The sequence below is a fragment of the Copadichromis virginalis genome, linkage group LG15 (assembly GCF_057382275.1).
Source record: "Copadichromis virginalis isolate Kocher_CV1m ecotype Utaka linkage group LG15, C_Virginalis_male_GT1.1, whole genome shotgun sequence".
Lineage (NCBI taxonomy): Eukaryota > Metazoa > Chordata > Actinopteri > Cichliformes > Cichlidae > Copadichromis > Copadichromis virginalis.
The window spans coordinates 17,796,118-17,819,794 of NC_140632.1; the positions used below are offsets into that span (position 1 = coordinate 17,796,118).

Consider the following 23,677-nt stretch of genomic DNA (forward strand, 5'->3'; position numbering starts at 1 on the left):
GGGCCACCAGTGGCGCCAGTGTCCGGCAGCCTCGCGTCTGTCAGTGCGCCCCAGGGCAGCTGTGGCTACAACGTAGCTTGCCATTACCAGTGTGTGAATGCGTGTGAGAATGGGTGGATGACTGAATGTAGTGTGAAGCGCTTTGGGGTCCTTAGGGACTGAGTAAAGCGCTATACAAATGCAGGCCATTTACCATTTAGTTCTGATAGAAGTTTTTGCATTTTGTTTTTCTGAATCCAGCCAACAGTAACTTGATGTTCTGATTATTACCTAAATAACTTGGTCATCTGATGATGTTTGGTTTATTTTATCTAAAATTTGAATGATGTGATTACTAATTATACAGTATTGATATTATACATATGCTTGAATATATTTTTCTAATGTTCTTGTTTACTTGTAAGATCAGTTAATTTCTATTTTTTCTGTAGAATCGTACAACAACATGACAGAACTATGTTTCATTATAGGCAAGAGCAAGAACAATATATGTTTTAATATTCCATAATGTTTTAGTATTTGTTTGCCTATTAATTCACATTTCATTAAAGAAGTCTTCATTCCTGCATTTGATCTGCTCTTGTAGTGTTTTGGTTAAAACGTGAAGTTTTAATTATGGGTATCACTGCAATGATGCAGGGATATCTGGATAGAAATAAAGTTTAATCCAAATGTTGTTCTTTAATATGGTTCCAGCGCTTTTACTTTAGTTTTTTTTCTACATATGAGAAATGTGATCTGGCTCTAAAAGCCACCACTGGCTCTATTAATCATTTCCACACAAAACAAATCTTTTCAACATCTGTTTGCAGTAAATAGGATTCCCATACTCTAAATTTGGATTTCAGTTTATTCCGACATTTTGTTTTCCAAGTAGGAACTACATGGTGCCAGATCTTGTAGCCTGTTCAGTGATTTCTGTCTGTAACTGATGGACTTGCTACTTGCCATTTTTGCTTTACCCTTCTTAACCCCCCAAAATTGCAATCTTATATAGAAAACAACAGCAAAATTTAACAGATATGGACAGTCTGGAACATGGGTTAAAATTGGCTATAATTTAATGCTTGCCTTGTTACTCACAGGTATTCGAAAGGAGCGTGGAAACTACAGGAATTCGCAGGCAAGGCGGCTAACCCGTCAATCCTCACAGTACATAACAGCTGAACCAAAGGGCATAACTGGACCAGCTGAAGGTTCATTAAATGAGCCCGAAAAACCTGCACTGACCCCAGAGCAGCTAATTGAGCGGATATTGGAGGCGGAGCCGCCAGATATCTACCTCATGAAGGACGCGAAGAGGCCGCTGACCGAAGCAAGCATCATGATGTTGCTCACCAACCTGGCAGATAAAGAGCTGGTTCACATGATTAGCTGGGCCAAGAAGATTCCAGGTGTTTGTTTTTGTGATATTTCAAAAAAAAAAATTAGATGAATTTATATAATTAAAAATTTTTTTTTATCTTCTTCAGGTTATTCAGGTCAACAAAAATTCTAAATGAATGTGGAGAATCAGACCTTCCATTTTCATTGGTCAATCAGAAGAAAATGTATGTGCAGTGTCCCCATTCAAATCTAATAAAACAAAACAGGTCCAAAAATAGGGTTCAAATATCACTTTACCAGCAGATTTTCTCCGACTGTGCATGTGCAAAGTTACATAGCAATGTGGCAATACCACTTAATTAATGGTTCGAGCCAGAGTGCTGACACAAATAAGTGTTTCGCCAATAGAGCAATTCATGTCATGAATAAATAAAGTGTAGTATACACTGATGAAGAAAATATACACTTCTTTTTGTAATTTTTAGGCAACATCAATGTGATTGATTGTGAGTCTCCTATTCAACCAAATCCCAAAGATGTTCTGTTGGTTTAAGATCTGGTGACTGAGGAGGCCATATGAGTACAGTGAGGTCATCGTCATGATCAAGAAACCAGTTTGAGCTTTGTGATGGTGTGTTTGCCTGCTGCAAGCAGCCATGAGATGACGTTGTAGTTAGTACATTATAGTTTCAGTTATGAAGGAATATAAATGGTCAGCCACAAGACTTGGGTAGGTGGTGGCATTTAAACAGTGCTCAGTTGGTACTAAGAAGCCCAAACTTGTACCATTACACCAACCTGAACCTTTGATAGAAGGCAGCATGGATCTGTACGTTCTTGTTGTTTACACCAAATTCTGGCTCTAGCATCTAAAGTTTTGACCAGGAAAAGTTTTTCCAGTCTTTTCTTGTCCGTTATCTTGTGTGAACTTTAATCTTGGCCTCGTGTTTTTAGCTGACAAGAGTGGAACACAGTGAGCTGCTGTAGTCCATCTGCTTCAGAGACATATTGCGGATTCAGAGATGCTCTTTTACATATCTTGATTGTAACATGTGTGATTTTAACAGTTGCTGCTGACTTCTTTTCAGATCACAATGTATTTTCTCTCTTTCAGACTATTTAGACTAGACTAGTGTGGCACCAACAACCATGCCATGTTCAATCACTTACATAACCTTTTTTTCCCCATTCTGATTTTTGGTTTGAACTCTCGCATGTTGACTTCTATACTTTCTTAAAAGCACTGAGTTGCTTCCATTTGAAAGCTGATAAGAGTCAATATTTGCACTTGACAAAAGAGCTGGTGAGTATATAGCACAACACACACAGTAACAAAGTTGCCATCATTAATCGTTAGTTCTCATTTACAACATTTTGATTAGTTGAATCTTGTATTAGATGAAAGCTTTTCTATATAAAACAAGGGCATTTCAAAGTGCTCCTGAAACAGCTGTTATTATGTCTAGTTTTCATGTTTGCTTGAGTTGAGAAATGCAATTGGTTTGAGATTATACAAAGAGTCTTTCTACAACATCAGTAAAAATTACTTTAATGATAACAGATCTAGGTATTTTATTCTTCTCGCTGAGCAGTTCACTGTCTCAAGACAGCGAATGATGTGTTTGTGGCTTGGCACAGTCATTTGTGTCTGCTTTATTTAGCGTTTGAGCCTGTAAAACACAGCAGCAGTGATGGAACTGGAGTCTGGCAGTGAGCTGTGAAATAACAATGTATCACAAAGGGTGGATTTCTGTAGCCTTGTTAATGAATTCTGACTGCTTGTGGTGAATTTAACAAATTTAAGCCTGAAAAAGTGAAATAAATCATTATAGCAAAGAACCATTTAATTTCAAGCGTGAATTTCAAAGTGAATTGTCTGAATGCTCATTGTTGTCGTAGCCTGAGTCAGCAGCACAGGCCATACAAGTCTGTGGCACTGAGCAGTTTATTGGGAATGCGTGTTCATATGTATGCATAAATGATCATATTGAACGTGAGAGTAGCAGTACAATAATCTTTGTGTAATTTTGATTCTGACATGATTGTCGGTGCAAGTCGATTTAGTTTACTTGGCGTTTTGCAAAAAGTAATTTAAAGAGTGACAGATCTTGTCAAAGCTCACAGAAAGCTTACGGTAACTTCACACCATCAGAAGACAACTTTCCTTCGCTAGGTGATCACATCGGTGGTCACCCAGTGGGAGGGAACCTCCATCTATCCATCCATTTTCTACCTCTTATCTGAGGCAGGGTCGCAGGGGCAGCAGCCTAAGCAGATGAGCCCTGACCTTCCTCCCTGGCCACCTCCTCCAGCGTTTTCTGGGGGAACACAAATGCAGCACTCTCAGGCCAGTTGAGAGATCTAATTTCTTCAGCGTATCCCAGGTCCAGGCATGTCCCACTTTCTCCTGGTGGGACATGCCTGGACCAGGAGGAACCCAGGAAGTGTCCTTGTCAGATGCCTGAAACACCTCCGCTGGCTCCTTTTGATGTGGAGGAGTAGCAACTCTACTCTGAGCCCCTCCTGGATCGGTAATTAGTGACAAAGGGCAGCCCTGGCAGGCCCTGGCACTGTTTGTCCATCGGGAAAAACTCCAGTGTACAGGCAACAAGCCGAGGGGATACTAAGATACCGACCCCAACCCACCGCCTTTCAGCAAGGGCTACTCCAGACTGAGACACAGTCAAGGCCTGTCTCGGGGACACTGGTTCCTGTTTTTTGGGTCTTTTTCATTTATCTAACTCTTAGTAAATTGTGAGGTGCCTCGTAATCAGTACTTGTTATTATGTTTTTTAACCTGTTTGCTGAGACGGTGCCGTGTTTTTGTTTTACCTTGTTGGTTCGTTAATCAGTATCAAGTCTCACATTGCTCTTAATGGCACTGCCTGTAAAAAGGTGGTCTTTTTAGGGGTTTTGCTTGTTTTAGGTTTTATTTTATTGTTTTTTATTTATTTATTTATTTTTTGGTTTGGATATTTTTAGGTCCGCATTCTGTTTTTGCATTTACGGACAATGAGATGGAAAAAATTGCTTCCAACCAAGTTGTTTACCTCCTGTTTCTCTTCATGCTGCTGCCTAGTTGCTCATTAGACTCGTTATTCAGGTTTCTGTGATATGCTTCATCTGCTCACAGCTATGTACTTTATGATTACATCCTTTTCTCAGGGTTTGTGGAGCTTAGTCTCGTAGACCAGGTCCATCTGTTGGAGTCCTGCTGGCTGGAGGTGTTGATGATTGGACTGATGTGGAGGTCAGTGGACCATCCAGGAAAACTCATCTTCTGCCCTGACCTCAGCCTGAGCAGGTACCACCTCCTAAACCTTGTTTCACTCGCCTGATTAGAGGCACTTGCTTCTAAAAAGAGTTATTGGTGGTTCCCAGTGTACTTACACACAATATCTTATGATAATACACCAAACCTCTGTATGTTTGTTTCTGTGTCTGTCAACTCCTCCTAGACCATCAGGGCTTGAGCAACCAAATCTGGCTCCTAAAGGTTCTTAGCTACATCGCATATTACGATGGCATCATGTTGCCTGGCAACCACCTAGCAATAGGCTACAACAACCCATTTTTAGCATTTAAGAACCTAAAACACCTATTCTGGGTTTTTTTTTTTGGTGATCTTTTCTGCCAGCTGAGAGACATCACTAATGTTACTCTCCTTCCTCTTGTGTAAAGTGCTTCAGAGTTAAAACAGCAGATCATCTTTTACTTCTTGGTGGGAGTTACATCTGTGTTATGTCTGGCTAATTTGTGGAGGTAAAAATCAAGAGTGTGATGCAATTAAATAACATTTTTGTCTTTTTAGAGAAGAAGGAAACTGCGTCCAGGGCTTTGTGGAGATCTTTGACATGCTGATAGCTGCCACAACCAGGGTGAGAGAGCTCAGGCTGCACAGGGAGGAGTACGTCTGCCTCAAGGTCATGATCCTCCTCAACTCCAGTGAGTGAGCATGTTTGTGTGGGCGGACATGAGGTCCACTCTCAGTGTCATGTGCTTAATGTGCATGTGCGTAAGTGAGACTGAGACTGTTTGTTTGTCTCCAGAACATGAACCCACAATGGGGTGTTAGATTGGTATCTCAGCATGTAATCTTGTGAGCCTACACATGGTAAGTATGTCCATAAACCAAATAACTAGCAGTGAAGACTGCTAGTTATTTGAAACTACACAGTGTTCCCTGTGTAGTTTCAAATAACACTGTGTAGTTTCAGTCTGTGCTATGAGGACTCAGAGGTTCTGCTAAAGTAGCTGGAGTAGCAGGTGGTACATAAGTGAAGATGAACACGGTCAAGGCCTCTCTGGTGAGATCATTAATGTTTTCTTTTTAATTGCCTCCACAAGCGAAGTCAGACTTTTGTCTGACTTTGCCGACTACAGAGCTGTTTCACCTTCAGCCCCAGAATATAAAAATCAAATGTTATTAAAAGTTTGTTTTTATTAAATCAGAGCTGACTAAAATGGCCAAGACTACAGAATATGGTTTAGATTCAAGTAAGAGCATTTACTGTCACATAGAAGAAAACCACATGATTCCTTGTGGGACCTAGTCACCCTAAATACATTTAAGATGATCAGATCCCAACAAACTAAATGTGAGGCATGGTGTGTTTTTGTGTAAGAAGTACTCTTAAAGTGTCTTTGAAATGGATCTATCTAGCATTCTTGGACTTGGACACTTAGCAAAAAGCACACTCATGCAATATGAGAATGTAATCAGTGTGAAAGTGTGATTTTTATTTATTTTTATTTGTTTAGGGCACTCAAGCCTCACGTTAGCTGGGATAATGTTAGCCTTTAACCAGCTGCTGTTGTTTAGCTGGCTTGTTGTCAGGATGGATGCATGTCTAATCTGTTGACTGTAAGTAATTGTGACAATATCGGGAATAAAAGAGCATGTTTATGCACGTTTTTGTGTTTTAGCACCCTGACTTTAGTTCAGGAGATGAGGCTTGAGGTGAGTAGGAAGAGAATTAGGTGACAGAGGAGAGAGAGCAGTGATGGAGGAGGAGACATGATAAGAACAAAATGATGAAAAATGTATTTAAATGTTTAGTGTTCACATATAGTTTAAAAAGAACTTTGTGACCTTTAAAATGAACTTATAATGCATGCTATGTATGTGTCCACTCATTCATTTTATTTGTTTTTTTTGGGGGGGGGGGTTGGTAGTTGTGCATCCGTACAAGAGCACGCTGCTTTTGGAGCTCAACATTTGTTTTGTAAAAGGAATGAGTAGGTGTTTGCAAACTATATTAAAGGCATTATGTTACGTTGTTATTAAGAAGTTCAACGTCTGGCATAGCTTAAAAGGAAAAAAAGGAGTTTACTTGATTAGTCAGTGGTTTGGGAGAGCAACCAGTTAAACCACCCACCCCACCACTAAGAAACACCTGTGGGTACTGTCGCGTTTTTTGTATGCAGTAAAACTAAGGTGTGTCATCCAGATCTTTGCACTGTACACACACACACACACACACACACACACACACACACACACACACACACACAGAAAATGATCAACAAATGCATGGAGTTGAAGATCATACTACTTTATTTAGTCAATTTAAAGCCAGTCCCTTTGACATCTGCTAATTCAATAGCATGAAAGCCCCAGACCAGAGCCCCTGTGTTACTTACTAACTCTCAAACAGTGGAAAACCCCATGGTGATGTTTTGTGAATAATCTTTTTGTAGCAGTGGAAAAAACTAAAACCAAAGTAGCTCAGAATGTTCCAAAAACAGATTTAAAGTTCTGCTGCCAGAGATAAAAAGCAGAGAGATTCTAACCAAGCAAATGTTTAGACGAGATTTTAATGACCCTCAAAATGAAAACTACTCCTTAAAGACGGAGACAGGGCAGTCCAGTGTGTACAGACAAGGCACCATCTGTGAGACACTGTTCTGTACTCTACAAATATTTGAGCAAACTGTATGTTCGATGCTTTGGCAGGATGTTTCTAAATGTTTGAGCATGTCAGCCCTTTTCAAACTGTATTTGCAAGCACAACAAGTGTTTCTTTAGTGTTGAACAAAACACGGGGATTTTTCAGACTTCTGCTACCAGAAAGTTTCACAGTAGGAAAAGGGCTGCAAAATCAAATCAGTTTTTTTTTTCCCCTGGCTCATAATGCACCTCTGGGCGCAGACTACATGCGTAAGCACCTTTTGATCCGTTTATAGTTGAAGCAAAGAGTCGATGTTACCTTACCAGAAGTCTTTTGCTTCTGTCCTTTGTATTTTATGCCAAAGTAAATAAAAAAAAAACACTTGAAAAATATTTGTATTTATAACACCTGGTTACAATCCTTTGACGGAAGGCCAGTGGTTATTTTCGGGGGTGTTAAATCTTTTGTATGCATTTTAAATAAATTGTGGATAAATTCCATTTAGCTGGTTCAGTCTGATGTTACCGGTGGTGTTGCACACGCTGGTTCTCTGGGTCATCTGTCCTTTTCCTGCTGTGACCGAATCAAGATGTCTGCATGAAAAATCCAGTTATGTTTTTGCACAGTTTACAAAGGATAATGCACTTCAAAATGTTTTATTTACTTTAGCTTCTAACATTAAACTCCTATATTGATATCTGTAATATAGTCTTTACTGTGTAGACACACTTAAAGTGTATTTCTTCCCATTTGCTTTCCAGACATGTGCCTCAGTTCCTCAGACGGCAGCGAGGACCTGCAGAGCCGGTCCAAGCTGCTGCGCCTCCTGGACGCTGTGACAGAAGCTCTGGTGTTGGCCATCAGCAAAACCGGTCTCACCTTCCAGCAGCAGTACACCCGCCTGGCTCACCTGCTCATGCTGCTTTCACATATTCGTCATGTCAGGTAACAGGACCCAACATCATGCTATTAAAACCTGGATATTTTTAAAAAAGGGAGACAGATCTGTAAATGAATTTATTTTACAGCTCAGATTTATTCAAAGCCCTGCAGTGTTATGAAACACATTCATCTGACCAGATTGTTCCCATCAAAAGTCATTACGTTAACCTCTCGCCCAACTTTGTTTTCAATGTGCAGTAACAAAGGCATGGACCACCTCCACTGCATGAAAGTGAAGAACATAGTGCCTCTCTACGACCTGTTGCTGGAGATGTTGGATGCCCACATCATGCACAGCTCTCGTCTGCCTCCTCAGCCTCCTCAGCAGGAGGAAGATCAGAGTGAGGCTCCTGCCCGGCTGCACAGCTCTGCAAGCGGACCTTCAAATACCTGGATTCCCAGTAGCGCTAGAGCTGGAGGTGAACCCCAGTAGTCAGATCAGAATTCCGATGCGAAAGAATTTTCACTGCTTTGCACAAAACTAGTTCACGGGAATGATGAGTATCTTCGTAGGAACGAGAGCTGGATTCTCTGATCTGTCACTGGTGAATCTTTGACACGCTGTGCACAGTTTCTGGTGAACTTTCAATATCTTCAAAGTTAACCGCATGGAGCACAGATCACGCTTTCAGGATTCTTTGCTTTTCCACTATATTGGCAAAAGACTAAAGCGAAACAGGAACAAACTGTCAAACCTGGTCACTCAGCTGTACTCAGATATGTGACAGGACCATTAAATCAGTCAGTCGACCAATGAAAACCCATGCAGAAAAACAGATCACAACTGATTTGATCACACCTCCCAATGACAGTATGTCTTTTTAAACTGATTAATCAGAGCCTGTACAGTTTGCTGGAACAAGCAGCTTATGTGTAACTGATTCCCAAAAACAAGCACCTGCAGAAAACTCACACTTTAACTTTGAGTTAAAGAAATCTTATACTGTGAAACTTACAGTGCTCACTGGCGTGTTTTCTTCAACAAATCTCAGTTTGTGTTTCGACTTTGTGTGTGTAGATGTTTTAATGCTTAAGTGGCTTTTCTATACACATGGACTTTAATGTCGAGGCTGCAACAAAAGACTGTTGTTACTGATTATTGCTGATTACTTAATCAGTTTATTGTTGGGTCTATGCACTAAAACACTTATGATTTCCCCACAGACCAGGGCCACGGCTTCATCTGCTAAGTTTTGTCCATCCCACAGTTGCAAATGAAAATTTATTTAGTCGATGAATTTCAAAAATCCATTGATTTTTATTCTTATATTTATTTTGAAGATGGAGATGCATGAATAATAATAAAAATGCTGTTTGTACCCATGTTTAGACAACCCAAGGAATTATGACACATACATAAGATAATACTTTATATCCTCGTGTAAGGGATTCAAATTTCATCAAGACTGCAGTATATCATCACCTTATAACACAAAGATAGTTAAACTTCTGGGATATCAATCTGTCCACTTAAGAAGCATAAGCCATTGTGAACATCATCCACTTGCTTTGGTGCAACCAGATGCGCTGTCTGTGCAACGATGCAACCCCCCCAACATGAACTGGTTTGGCATGTGGTGGCCTTAGACCACTTCTCTCTCCTTATGCCTCCTTACAGATCTTTCTCTGGTGTGACTTTTTTCACTTGTGTCACTGCTAGTGTTAGACTGCCTGCTGCACAGGCAGTCTAACTCCTCCAGGATGGCACATTCATACTCTCTGTTACAAGAAGGTTTGCCGTGTCTCCAGGAGGATGAATACTAGGAGACGGGCAATTACCCAAGGGGAGCTGGACAGGACAGTAAAAGGGGTATCAATGCAGCAGCTGAACTGATATCGTCTTCTTATTATTGTGAGGAAGAACAGGAGGAGCCCTATAAAATGACCTCCACTGGACTATTCGAGAGCATGTTCCTGGCCAAACTGTCAGATGGTTGATAACGCTCATGCCACCGCCTGCAAAACCATTCCCTTCTTGCAGGGGTTGCCATTTACACCAAAGCAGGTGAAATAGATTGATGATGGATTCTGCTTCCTGACTGAACAGATTGATGTCCCTGAAGTTTACCTGACTATCTCTGATATTGTGATTATTGAGCGTTACCCTCATTTATTTTTTGAGTAGTGTATATGATCATTAAAGGCAGTATTTGCACAAAGCAGTTACTTTGTTAGCATCTCATGTATTTGTTGAATCGCTCACAGAGTTGTTTCATCTGGGTTAAAATTAACGAGAGAACTCCAGCTAAGAAGGTGATTTCTAGCAGAACTTAAGCTAATTGGCAGTGAATGTGGCAACTCTGATTTTCTTCTTTAGCTTAAAAAACAGACATGAAAACAATTCCTCAACTGAATGCAGATTTTTTTTTTTGTTTTGTTTTTTTGTTTTTGTTAAATACAGTTATTTGAAAAAGAAAAATATCAAGCTGTGTTGAGCTGGTGCCTTCACTTGCTCTCAATGTCTGTGCTTTATTGTCAAAGATGTCTTACTGTTGCTCTTATGCCAACGTAGCACTTCAAAAAAATTTCTATTTTTGTAGTTTTGAACTTGCTACAGTTGCTCTTTGTGACATGATGCAGCTTCAACAATCAGGATCACTGCAAGGTTCATCAAACAGAGGCCTCTGGACCCTCTGGACTCTGGTCTTTCTGTACAGCCTGTGCTTTTACTCTCATCAGCCTTTGTCACCAAACTGTTTAAGCACTGCACAGATACTTCTTGTTCAATTCTGGGGAAAATGTTTGATGAATGTATAAATCAGTAAAACAATACGAAAGAGGAGCCTTTGTCTTATTTGTTATTTATCAAACGCCGTGTTTTGCCAGCTTGCAAATGATCAGCAGAAGTAAATGTTAATGACTATTTAATTTTGAACACTATCTTTAGTCTAGACTACAAAATTATTTTTTGATAAAACAGAGATACTATAACTACCGGTAGGTAAATTTTAATTTGGAAATTTTTAAGTATATATAAAATTCACAAACTCGAGAAAGAAAAGCACCAATTCATTTTCTTTAGCCAAAAATGATTGGTGATTTTGGGGCAAACAAAACGAATCCTATACAAAGGGTAGTGTAAGTCACAGAAAACAGATGGCGGTGCCACTCGGATGGAGCGGGTCATGTGTAGCACAGTGTTCTCTGAACCAAATAAAATCTTTTAAAAGAAGGTCCCTCGAGTAGACTTTCCAGAACTTCCAGTCCTAATCTCTAACTGCGATTAACATTGATGTTATCCCTGAGGGTTTTGTTAGTGCAGCAGAGTACTGTGGGCTTGGCTTGATAAATGAAAACGGGTCCTTTTCGGGGACCCCTCTTTAAATCCAGCATCTGATCAGCACTGCTTGAACACCGGCAGAGGCCTCAGATGTAGGATGTAGAAGTAAGAACATGGCAGAGAATGCGCCCAATGATGAAAATAGCAAATAGAACAAAAATGAGTGAAGTGGCCGTCTAAGATGCTGGGGTTTTTTTTGGTTTTTTTTTTTTAAACAGCCATGTATTACTTCTGCCAAGTATGTTTTCTTTTAGATAGGATTTGCAAGTGTGCACGCGGTTTGAATGAATTCTAATAAAACTTTGACCTCAGCTGATGGCCTGCCTCTGGCTCCTTGTTTGCAGCTTCTCATCCTCATTACAAAAGTACATTTTGTGACATAAACACACATATGCTCACACCTACAGTAGACAACACAACAAGATTGTTAGTTTGTGTATCCATGTTCGTTCATTTGGTTTTTCTTACAGCTTTGGTAGTTGAAGACACTGTTGTGTTCTTCCACTTGTGCTCTGTCCACTCTATTCTTATCTTATTATCCATTTTCTCCTTTTCCTGTACTCTTTCTGCTTGTTAGCTTGGCACTGCCATAGCACACATGCACTGGGAACACAAACAAGAGGAGCCTATAGAGTCTATAGAGATTTTTAGAAAAGCAAATATGTTTGGCACAAAGGTGCATTCAGGTTCTGATTTAGATTGCAAAAAGCTGACAGACAAGATGCTCTTATAAAAAATAAAAAAAAAACTTGTGTAGTTTTTCTGTAGTGTTTCTAGCCAAGGTTTGGCATTTCCCCTGTTTGGTAGCATGGATACCTCAAAAAAAATAAAATGAAATAAAGGATAAGCCAGTTTGTTTAAATCAGTCAACATTTACTAGAGGAACAAAAAAATGATTATAAATCCACCTTTTCAAGTTATAAATAAGCATTATATTATTGCATTATGTACATAAACATCATGCTGAATCTACAGTGTTTCAACAGTGCAAGGAGGCGTGGAAATGTCCACTCACAATCTAGTCAAGACAAAATCACATCTAAAAAACTCAGTATACAAGAATGTGTTTTTTCTTTTTTTTTTAAAAAAAGACTTTCAGCTGGCTTTTTATCAAATACATTCAAATTTAATCAGCGCTGTTCTGCAGAGTTCAGTCGAGCAGGCAGGAAAACATTAAATGAAATGTGAAGAGTTCATGAAGTAAATGAAATATAAACATGCAAATCTTAAAAACACAAGAGTTCAGTGTCTGGCTGGATTAAAAAATAAACAAAAAAAACAGTTTAGTCGGTGAAAAATCAAACTGTATGTAAATGATGGCTGTAGCCACCCTATTGCTTACTTTTTCTTGGTGTTTTGAAGTGGAGGATGATGAATCGTCATATGGTAGCCACTTGTCAGTGACACTGCCCTAATCTGTACTTTAGTTGGGCCTTTCTGTACACAATGAGCATCATGTTCTATTAAAAAAGTGAAAACAAAATGAAAACAAATGAAACTCATCAGAAAAGTGTTTACTGAGATCGCCACTCAATAAGACGTAGGGTCGTTTTCTCATGCACTTCTATATAACCTGACTTTTTTTTGCCACCATTAGAAACGATTCAGGTTTAAGGCACTTGTGCACTTGCTTCACTTTTCAGACTGTTTGAAAATCCACTGTGGCTTCGTCATCTGTCGAATGAATCATTATTCATAATACGTAGCTTTTCTTTTTTTTAATGCTGTGATTTACGTGTTCTTACCTAATTAATAGGATAATTACTGTACCTCACTAGAAATAGATTCGGTGACTCGTCCCTCATCTGATGATAATCCTTGTGTTGGAGGATGGTCGGTGGTCTTCGAGTGGCAAAAGTGATTGATTTCCTGAATGATGTTAAAACCTGGGGGGTTTTTTTTGGCATGGTGAGTTTTTTCTTGATGGAAAGACAAAAGAGCTGCTGGCAAATCTTTACAGTTTTCAGTCTTCGGGAAACTGAACATGACAGCATGGTGACATACGTTCATCCGTTTCCTTTAGAAAGTTTCTATTATCGCATGAATATTACAATCAAGTGGGCGGTGGGCCGTTGGTGTAATGCAACATGGGGTAGAAGGACCGGGCGAAGTTATTGGTAAGGGTGCAGCTGGAGTCACTTTCCGACATTGGAATCAGGCAGGGCAGGAGCAGGAGGAGCAGCAGCAGGAGCTGAAGAGGGAAGGCGGCACGCAGGGCCCGGTAGAAGAAGGATCGAGGGGGAGACGATTCCCGCTTCTCTCTGCAAAACACATCATATTTAGTGCAAGAAGACATGAAATACAAACAACGTTATCTGCGCTGCTACTTACCTTTGAGTGGAGGAGCCTTTCTTTGAATTTCCAGCCTCCTGAGAAACACTTTGACACTGGGCGGCTGTAGCAGATTCACAGTCCTGAGGTAAATAAATCGTCTACGTTAATATGCTGTAAAAAAAACATTCATGACAGCTCTTGGATGTGCAGAAAGAAAATATTTTGAGCTTTTACCAGACGTTGCCGCAGGTTGCTGAGGTCGCCGTCCACCTGCTTCAGGAGCAGCTTCAGCTTGCTCCCCGTCACGTGGAGTTTCTCCCGGGCCTCGTTGCTCTCCTCTGTGCCGTCTTCAGGCTGGAGCTGAGACCACAGAGTCTGAAGGGAGGCCTGATGAGCCTGCCTGTCCTGCAGCTCCTTTTGCAGAGCCTGCAGACCACAACCAACAAAAATAGTAACTATTTCTAGCATCAAGCTGAATAAATGACTGGATAAAACTTTTTGACTTCACATGCTCAGTGTAAACACAGTGTCAGCAGCAGATCTGTGAGGACAGTACTTTTTTTCAATTTGTTGGGTAACCAAACATGCCTCTCTGCTTACAGTGAGGGTGTTGCTGTGCTGTTGCAGCGCTGTGAGAGTCGTGTCTGGGTGGCCGATGTCCACTGCGTAGCGTCTGCTCTCTGCGTGAGCGAGCCACAGCAGCAAAGAGTGGAGGCTTTCATGAAAGTCCTGTATGGGAAAAAGTTAAAGGTCATTTGTTACAGTGAAGCAGTTCAGCTGAAACCTCAGCTCATGTCATTTTTGACATTTTAATTTCTACTTACATCAACTAGATTTTTTTCCCTTCCAAATTATGGTAGGAAAAAAACATTTTTGCCATCTGCTTTTCAAAAATAGTTTTCCTCTTTAACCTCCTAAGACCCGAACTCTTCCATGGCATGCATTTTTAATTTCTCTTTGATACTTGGGCTGATTGGGGCCCGATGAATGTAAAAACAAAGAATTACCAGATTTTTGTTTACCTCATTTTTGTTTTTAAGAAAAATAAGAGCAGTAGATAGAACAGTAGCAGTATAATGTCCTCGTAAGTGGATATCAGGCCCTTGTAGAGCAAAATTGAGTATTTTGGTCTAAACAACCCAAAATGTGATGTCCACATATGTGGACACCAGGTCCTAGGAGGTTAATACTTTGCACACTGTATGCTTTACATGCACCAACTTCACCAAGACCTCACCAGCCACTATATTAGGTACAACTTATTATTAACGCAAGAATCTAATGAGCCAATCACATGGCAGCAAGACAACCTGCTAAATTTCAAAGAGGGCATCAGAAAGGGGAAGAATGGTGATGTTGCATGGTTGTCGGTGCCAGACAGGCTGGTTTCTTGAGTCTTGAAACCTCAGTCTTGTTGCTGACCATGTTCACTTATTTATGCTTTCAGCAATAACCCAGCATGCCACAAAGCTCAGATTATCTCAGTCTGCTTTTGTGAACATGTCAATGAGTTAACTGTACAAAACTGACCTCCACAGTCACCAGATTTCAATCTAAGAGAGCACCTTTGGGATGTGAAGCCGACAAATCTACAGCAAATGTGTGAAGCCATCATGTCAATATGGAGCAAAACCTCTGAGGAATGTTTCCAGCACCTTGATGAATTTATGTCATGATGAATCAGGGCGGTTCTGGAGGCAAAAGAGGGTCCAACCCAGTGCTAACAAGCTGTAACTAATGAAGTGGCCAGTGACTTTATTTGCACCAGCATTTGCATGAAAGTCATTACACAATTATCACTGCATAATTCACAATAACACTTAATAATACTTAATTAAGATAATACTTAATCTTAATTAAGTATTATTTATTAAAATTGGGAAATAATAATGTTATCAATAAAATTCAAGTTGAAAATAGTTTTGTCACTTTTTTCTTGTCACTTGTCAAAGATTCTGCAACTTCACAAAAATCAGTTACTTGTGAAAGCTTGTTTGAACAGTGAACATTCATCAAAGTGTTAATACTGCTGTTATCCTTAAGTTTAGAAAGGTTTTAAGATGTGAATAAAATATTTTTCAAGTCTTAAAACAAGTCTCGAGTTTTTTTTAATAGTCTGTTGTGGTATTTCCTCTTACCTGGCACTGCATGAGCTTCTTCCTCAGGCTGAGGTCCCACTGCTGGAGGCCAGTACACGCTCTGCTCCAGTCTCTGTTCATACTCGTCAGTCTCTCCTGTGCTTCTGGAGCTTCCTCACTTCGCAGGTTGACTGACAGCATGATAGACTTGTAGTGAGTAAACACTTTCTGCATCTCCTGCAAAAAAAAAAAAAAAAAAGCAATCATCCATTTTTTTATTTTTGCTTTTTTTAATGATCAAAACAAATTCCTCTTTTTTATGTTTAGTATTAAATCTTACCTTTAGTTCTTTAGCTCTGGCCTCCATCTCCTCAATACAGGCTGCTGGGTCAGGCTCCTGAAGGCGGTCCAGCTCCGGGATCACATTTTTTAACCAGGAAGTAATGTTGTCGAGATCACACCTGAGCTGCTGAGGCTCCTCAGAGCTGTCACGCTCACTGCATCTGGACCGTGCCTTGAGCAACTCCCAGCGTTCAATCACACCTAAGAGTACACGAACATCTTTGAATGTAAACATATGCTGAAGATGCTCAATCTCACAGAAATAAACAGCAGCAAAGGGGCCAGTTAACAGAGGAAACAGAGACCAAACTTGCATTGCTTTTTTCTGGATGCACGTCTGGGTTTAAAATGCTTTCACTGGCTAAACTGCTGCAATGTTTATAATTGTTTCCTGCCAAAGCTCTGCAGTCTAAGCTAATGTTCGTGCACTGATATTAAAGCACTAAACACCACTCAGTGACTCTTGTCCAACCCCTCCCTCTTTTTTTAAACTACTTTCAAGCATTTCTTCAAGTTAGAGACTTTATAAAAAAGATTGATGTAGCTGAAAAGGAAAGCTGATGTGGAAGTGCAAAAGAAGTACTATTTCTAATAGCCAGTAGGGGGCAACCTATTCAGTTTCAAAATGAAGCAATAGTATTCCGTGAGAAAATGAACCTTCTGCTCACTTGATTTATGCGCTAATGCTTCTGTGTTTGGTTTATGATGTCACTATTTTGGTCTTACTGAAGACAGTACCAAGCTTATTTATAAATTATGGACACCTCTGGATAAAATAGCAGAAGAAGCAGCATACAATACAGGGCGTGGCTCTAGTCCAATTGCTTACTGATGCTGCGTCTACACAGAAAGTGATTGACAATGAAGTGATGACTCGACACCACAGAGCATTTAGTGATATTTGGCAACTTCAAGTGACTAGAAGCAGAAAAATACACGGCAAGTATTGAAGCGACAAGAAATGAGACCACAAGATACTGCTGACTCACTTAAGAAATGGTAGTAAACACACTGCTCAAAAAAATTTGAGTAACCCTTTTTAATGAGAAAATAGTATCAAGTCAATTAAACTTCTGTGATACTGATCAGTTTCCGCTGCTTCGGTGTTAATGAAATTACCCTCAGTTGCACTGAAGGGGCAACAATGAGGCAACCTTCAAAAACAGGAGTGGTTTTACAGCTGGAAGCCACTGACATTTTTCCTTCCTCAACTTTTCTGACTGTTTTTTCACTAGTTTTGCACTACTGGTAACATGAAGTGATACCTGGACCCTACACAGGTTACACAGGTAGCTTAACTCCTCCGGGATGGTACAACAATATGTAGTTAGCACAGCCCAGAATGAGCCCTCAGCCATCAAAGAGTGCTAATAATATTATTTAAAAAACAAAAAACAAAAACGCAAACCTGCTTTTGAAAACAGTGTGATGTCACGGTTACTATGGCCTACTATATCCATCATTTACATACAGTTTATAGTTTACCTGATGTTGCTGATTTTTGCAAAGCGTTCAGCATCTTTGAGGCTCACCTGACTGTTTGTCTGAGGCACTCAGTCCCATGAGACCGAACTCCTCCGGCTGCTCCACGTCATCCAGGATCAGCGACACTCTGTTGATGCTCTCTATGCTCCTGCTGCACTCAGACATGAGACTCAGCTGGAAACAAAACAAACACACTTTAAGTTATTACATCTGGAGGAGCACACGGTCTGCATATTTTGTCTCAAATGCATTCCCAAGAGTGAGCTATTATTAGTTTAACTACTAGAGAGAAGTTTTTGAAGCGTACATATCCCGGCTTTAGAGGGGTACTGGTCAGAGTGGGTGTGGCCTCAGTGTGTCCCTCTGTATCAGACTCAGTTTCTCTGTCTCCCAGTGCCTGCCATCTCGGAGAGTCTTGTACAGCCACCGACCTGCTTGATGCTGAGATGCAAAAATAATAAAAAATGAGTCTTTGTCAGTATTTTCCAGTAATGTTACATTTAGATATACTGTATTTTCAATATTATTATAATATTTTTTATTATCTTTTACCTATTTTGACATATTTTTCAGTGTTGGATGTTCACAGTTTTAGATGCTCATTTGCAAATATGCACACACAAAAATGCTCAGGTCTTTCTCAGACTTCTCTTTGGAATAAAAAAAGTGGAAACATGCTATTTTAATGGAACTGCAGAATAAAAAAAAGGGAGCTGGAAATAAGCATTAGGTCTCCTTTTAACTGCAGGACACCAGCTTTCTGCTAAGAAACCATTTGGTCTTAACTTTCCTTTGTGGGAGTTTTTGGATTGATTCACTGTAAGATCTGCATCTGGCATTTACTACTGTCTCTTTAGCTGATGTGTCTGGTGTGATCAAGCAAACATTCGAGGTTCAACTACAGTGAATCAGATATATTCAGATCTACTAAATTAAGTACATCTGGAACGTAACTCGAGCAAAAACAAACAAATAACCCTGCAAACAACAAATCAAAGATCTGCATGGTGGTGTTTACTCAGTGCTTATTTCACATGTTTGAGCGGTAAAAAGAGGGATTACAGCACAAAGAGCCAAGTAGGCAAGGCCACAACTGGAAAACACCTGCATAGACTGGTAGGAATTGTTATTTATCAAAGGAAATTGATAAATAACAATAATGTTATGGATGACACAGCACAACATTTTCCTACCTCCTAGTGTTACATGCACTGTAAAGTTCTAGAAACTAGTGGAGGACAGTGAGGTGGGCAAATGTGAGTGTGTTGGAGAATTGCAATATAAAAAAAAGACAAAGATAAAAGAGGATGTTGGAAGAGGATGAAAGGATGAAATGAAAGAGGCTGAAATTAACACAACAAAGTTTGGACCGCTGAAAGTAAGATGTAAAAGAGAAAAAGGGAAGACATAAATTCAGATAACGATAAAAAATCTCCTGAAGAAAAAAATAAACCCATTAAAAGTGCAAAAAATATTAAGACCTCAAATAAATCAATCATAAGCAGACCAGGACTTTGAAGTGTAGAGACTTTGGGCATTTATATTACAAATATACAAGAAAAGGACACTCGAGGTGTTTTTTCCTTAAACCAGTAAAGTATCCAAGTGGAAGAGACAGCACAACAAGCATTTGGATGCCAAGTGATACATGAGCAGCAGGAAGCTATTCTCTGGAAATATTTCGGCATGAAGAGCAGAGCGGTGAGTGCTGAAGATGCTCTTGAGCCTACCCAGTGACGAGGCGAGCGGGGCCTCTGAGGCTTCGATAAATTCCTCCAGGGTCTCAGTCAACTCCACCTCTGCGAGGAGAGAGGGGTCAGACTAGAAATCTCTTTAAAACAAGACATCCTTTCTTCCAGAATCCAAACTAAAAACTGAAAAATGAGAGGAAAAGGCTCAAACTTGTCCAAGTCTTTTGGTCTTTTGGATTTCTTTCTTTGTCTGCTTGCCTCCTTTTTTGCAACATTGAACATTGGTCTGCTTTTTAGGGCTCCGATGGATGATGCTGTGGATCGTTTGTCTCCATGCTTATGACTGAGCTGTGGTTTATGAGTCAGTTGTTTTTTGGTAGTGAATAACATTCATTTTCAGCTGGTGTGAAAACTAAACAACCAAACAAAGAAAACTTTACATCTCAGCAACCTGACATTTTTATAATAATACTGATTACTGATTTTTAACTCACAGCCTAAACTACCGAGTTTGAACTGTCAAGGCAGAAATGTACATGTTTATCCTCTCTAATTTATTCAGGACATCTGCAGATTTTCCCTGTTTTTAAAAAATGTGCGCTGGGCTTTCGTCTTTGTCTTCATTGGCAGTTAGTCAAGCAAGTTTCACACAGTGACTCATCACAAAAACGATGCAAGTTAAATGCTGAGTTGCTCTCAGTCTCTAGAACTTGATTTGGCTCTTTGTGATTATGCAGAATGACAGCAGGAGTTACTTGTTAGTTGTATGTTTTGTACCTCTTATTAAATCCCTTTTTAACTTTTATTTTACAGGTCTGGGCTGACCCAGGATGTCTGTCAGCACGACTCTTTGGGGTTAAATTGTTAGAAATAACACTGTAACACTGTTATTTATCTACTACTTATTTATTTTGGTGCTTTGGTATAAATGGGGTTGTCTTTATCTGTGATCAGAGCAGCTGCCTCCCAGTGGCCAATATTGGAGCCTGTGGTGGGCCAGTTCTGCCCCCCGGGCCTTATGTTTGACACCCTTGGAGGCAGACTTTAAAGATACCTGACAGCGCACTGAAGTAAGCTCCCTCTTCCTCGTTCTCTTCCTCTTCCTCATCATCCTCATGTGATGATGACCCTCCTACGTCTACGGTGTGGTCCCACTCCAAAGCCAGTGAATCCGGTGTCTCCCGCCCTGAACGCACCAGGGGTGAGGACAGCAGGAGAGTGGGTGTGGCTGGAAGGCTTCCAAAGCTACGCCCAAGCCACGGTCGGCCAATCAGCTCCAAGCTTGATTCCAGGGAAAAGGTGGTAGAGGGGATCTCTGGTTCTTCTGTGATCTAGGACAGAGAAACCAAGCCAAGTGTGAATGATACATACCTGTCCTTACACTGGTAACACACACCAAGTCCTTGTTAGTTTTAGAACTGCCTCTCACATGTTATGCATAATTTGAAAAAATTGCATAGAATCAAGCAATAAACACGTGCGTATGGATCGGTGCCAAAAACTACGAACATATCTGGAAAATATTCTGCTGGATATTTAAAATAGGTTTAAAAACATGGAACAAAAAACTGCATGCATGTATAAAAGTCATACAAAGGAAAATCTATAAAATGATAAGGGATATTTCTTTATTTATAATATGTTAGACATTTTGTTATATCTGCTTGAATTAGACTGGAATCTGAAAAATGTGTGCGCCTAGGCTTACAGGGGGTTGGCTGAGGCGCTGATGGAAGCGGACCAGTCTCCTGAAAACTTCCTGGCAGTAGGAGTGCAGCTCCTCCAGCTCCTCCTCTATCTTCGCCGCATCCTGCGGTGAGCTCTTCTGGATCAGGCCCTCTCCAAACACAATCAGTCCATCAATGCGCTCAGTGTTCAGGGTGATCTCCTTCTGGAAACTCTGCAGGAAGACGAAGGGATGAATGAGTGGACAGAGATTGAGCCTTTAAACCCAAAGGAACAAAACGCAGCTTCTGATAATATCTGTAAAAGCATTCAACAAATAATTCTTTCCAAAATATTGCCATAGCTAAAGCCAAGACCTTAAGCATCTTAACATGCAATTCTTATAATCACTAGGAGACATGGTTTTGTGTGTGTACAGTACATGAGCTGTGCCTCACATTGAGCTGCCGTATCTTCTGATGGACATCGCTCTCTGAAAAGTGCTCAACGTTGGTGAGCTGCAGATCGAGGTTGGTCAGCCACACCAGCAAACTTTCCCTGGTCCCTTCAAATTCCTCCCTCTGACTGGTGAAATACTGTGAGAGAAGAAAGCAAAGCAGTTCATTACATCCTCTAGTGAAAGCTTGACATTAATGCCAACTTGTCAATTTAAAATAATAAGCCGGAGATTTACAGTAAAATGTGCAACACAAGACAATTTCAGCTTTTATAAAAACAACTGGAAACATTTGACTTTTAAAACGAGGAGAAATCACATGGCGTCAGAATTAAATGTATTTATGACATTTATTAAGAGAAACAGCCCGTTTCATAGATCAACACATTAGCAGGGGGCCTTTTTACAGCTTTACTGATTACACAATTATTATTTCAAACTGTTCTGAACAATGCTGCAACCGAGCAGTCGCGTTACTATAATTTCAGTAAGGACGCACAAACGAATTTGCCTATTAATTAAATGTCAAACAAAGAAAGTAACATTGCCTGCGTGCATCATGTTGTGATTTTGAAATTAGAATAAAACAAAAATACACTCAATGAGTCAGTGGCCTTTATGTGAATCTGACAAACACCAGCTCCATATTAGGACCAAAAATTTAACTAAAACTGAAAATGTACTCTGAAAACTGACTGAAATTAAAATAAATTGAAAAGAAATCTAAAATGAGATTTCAAAAATAAAAGTTTCTGTACCTTGAGCCTGCGGAGGATGGCGGCCACTCTTCGGTGCAGTGTATCCCACCGCCGGTTGCCTTCATGGACCATTGCTTTGAGCTGGCTGGCTCGGTCGGTGCGGTTTTCCCTGGCCAGCCGGCGGTACTGATTGTTGACCAGCTCCAGCTGGGTCAGTCGCTCATGAACCTGCCTTTGGAAACCCTGAAGAAGAGAGAGGAAGCATGGACAATTCAGTGTCTTTATTTCCTCAGTGTGAAGAATTGAAACATCCTCGATTTCTTTATTATATTTTTCTAAGAAAATGAAGAACATTTATCTAAGATTTATTGAAACATGTGCAAACATCAATGGAAATACAATATATAGGGCAAAGACAGAGTTTATATTCTTTTAATGACCTTGAAATTCAATATTTGGGACCACCTTTACTTTTATATAGCCTGAACTATTCTTGCAGTGTCTCAAGGACAATCTATGACTGATAGGGTTCTATTATGTGTTCTATCCAAGTCTACTTTTACTGCATTGGCAGCTCATGCTCACGACGATTTGAACTGATACACTTAAAATTTGGATTCATCACTCCATCAAATGCATTGCCACGGTTTTTCACTCCAGTTCTTGTGTAATTTGGCATACCTCAGCCTTTTCTCCTTGTCTACCTTCCTTAATAATAGCTTTTTGGCTAAAGACACAATTTAAAATTGGTACTTTGTTTTGCATAAACACAACACTGGTTCATCCCTTGAGTTGCAACGTCCAACTTCAAACTGATAAAGATTACTGATGATCAAACAGAAACAAATCTTCATCAAGCTAACCTCACAACAACTGACCTCAAACTTCTTGAGCTCCTCTTTGGCGACAGCAAAAAGGACATCAGCTGAGTTGGGGTTGGCAGCGGTTCGCTCAGCCATCTTGAGCCAATCCTCAAATCGGGAGTAGTCATTGAGAAACTTACACCAGAGTGTCCACGTCTCCTCAATCCTGCGAGCAGACATCGTGATGGAATATTTGTTTCTGTAATGTTCAGACTCTGCGTACGTCTAAAGCATTAACCTAAAACTTTTAATCAACATGAATTATTATTTAGAAAAGAATCTGTGTCGTGACATCAGTTGAACAGTAACATAAAGAAGACCCCGTGTTAAAAATCATGAGCTTCAAATCGACATTTGGGTCCAGTTTGTTTAATATTTTGTCATATTTCATTTATTATATTTGTGACAGTACAGAAAATTACAGTAACAGACATAGAAGTTTAAACATCAGTATGTTCTTTAGCTCCTACAGTACCTGAGCTTTCGATTCAGAGCCATAGCACAGATGGTCCTCCAGCGCTGGTCCAGGCTGCGGCTGGTCTCCTGCAAGGAGTCGCTCTCCGCCTCAGTGCCACCAGTAGCATCTTCATCCCGCAGCAACACATCGCACAGACTGAGCACGGATGCTATGCCCTCCGTGTGCTTCTCAATGTCCCTCTGCAGCTCCTGGACAGACATAAGGACA

General features: G+C 40.2%; 2 protein-coding genes across 3 annotated transcripts in view; one reads left to right on the forward strand and one right to left on the reverse strand.

Annotated features, from left to right (window-relative positions):
* esr2a (estrogen receptor 2a) overlaps positions 1-11,756 on the forward strand; it is a 30,211-nt gene extending 18,455 nt beyond the window's left edge. For both annotated transcript variants that reach the window (XM_085432273.1, XM_085432274.1), the window contains exons 5-9: positions 1,086-1,394; positions 4,492-4,630; positions 5,138-5,271; positions 7,979-8,162; positions 8,358-11,756. In XM_085432273.1, coding sequence (XP_085288399.1) covers positions 1,086-1,394; positions 4,492-4,630; positions 5,138-5,271; positions 7,979-8,162; positions 8,358-8,592 — 1,001 coding nt within the window. In that variant the 3' untranslated portion in view covers positions 8,593-11,756. The remainder of the gene's footprint in view (positions 1-1,085; positions 1,395-4,491; positions 4,631-5,137; positions 5,272-7,978; positions 8,163-8,357) is intronic.
* A 549-nt stretch (positions 11,757-12,305) lies between these two features.
* Positions 12,306-23,677, reverse strand: part of syne2a (spectrin repeat containing, nuclear envelope 2a) — an 88,119-nt gene continuing 76,747 nt past the window's right edge. The window contains exons 102-116 of the mRNA XM_085432275.1: positions 23,468-23,658; positions 23,008-23,158; positions 22,190-22,372; positions 21,433-21,570; positions 21,018-21,209; positions 20,364-20,640; positions 19,349-19,417; positions 17,926-18,059; positions 17,666-17,792; positions 16,132-16,334; positions 15,852-16,028; positions 14,314-14,442; positions 13,948-14,139; positions 13,771-13,853; positions 12,306-13,700 (exon numbers count right to left, since the gene is read on the reverse strand). Coding sequence (XP_085288401.1) covers positions 13,493-13,700; positions 13,771-13,853; positions 13,948-14,139; positions 14,314-14,442; positions 15,852-16,028; positions 16,132-16,334; positions 17,666-17,792; positions 17,926-18,059; positions 19,349-19,417; positions 20,364-20,640; positions 21,018-21,209; positions 21,433-21,570; positions 22,190-22,372; positions 23,008-23,158; positions 23,468-23,658 — 2,454 coding nt within the window. The 3' untranslated portion in view covers positions 12,306-13,492. The remainder of the gene's footprint in view (positions 13,701-13,770; positions 13,854-13,947; positions 14,140-14,313; positions 14,443-15,851; positions 16,029-16,131; positions 16,335-17,665; positions 17,793-17,925; positions 18,060-19,348; positions 19,418-20,363; positions 20,641-21,017; positions 21,210-21,432; positions 21,571-22,189; positions 22,373-23,007; positions 23,159-23,467; positions 23,659-23,677) is intronic.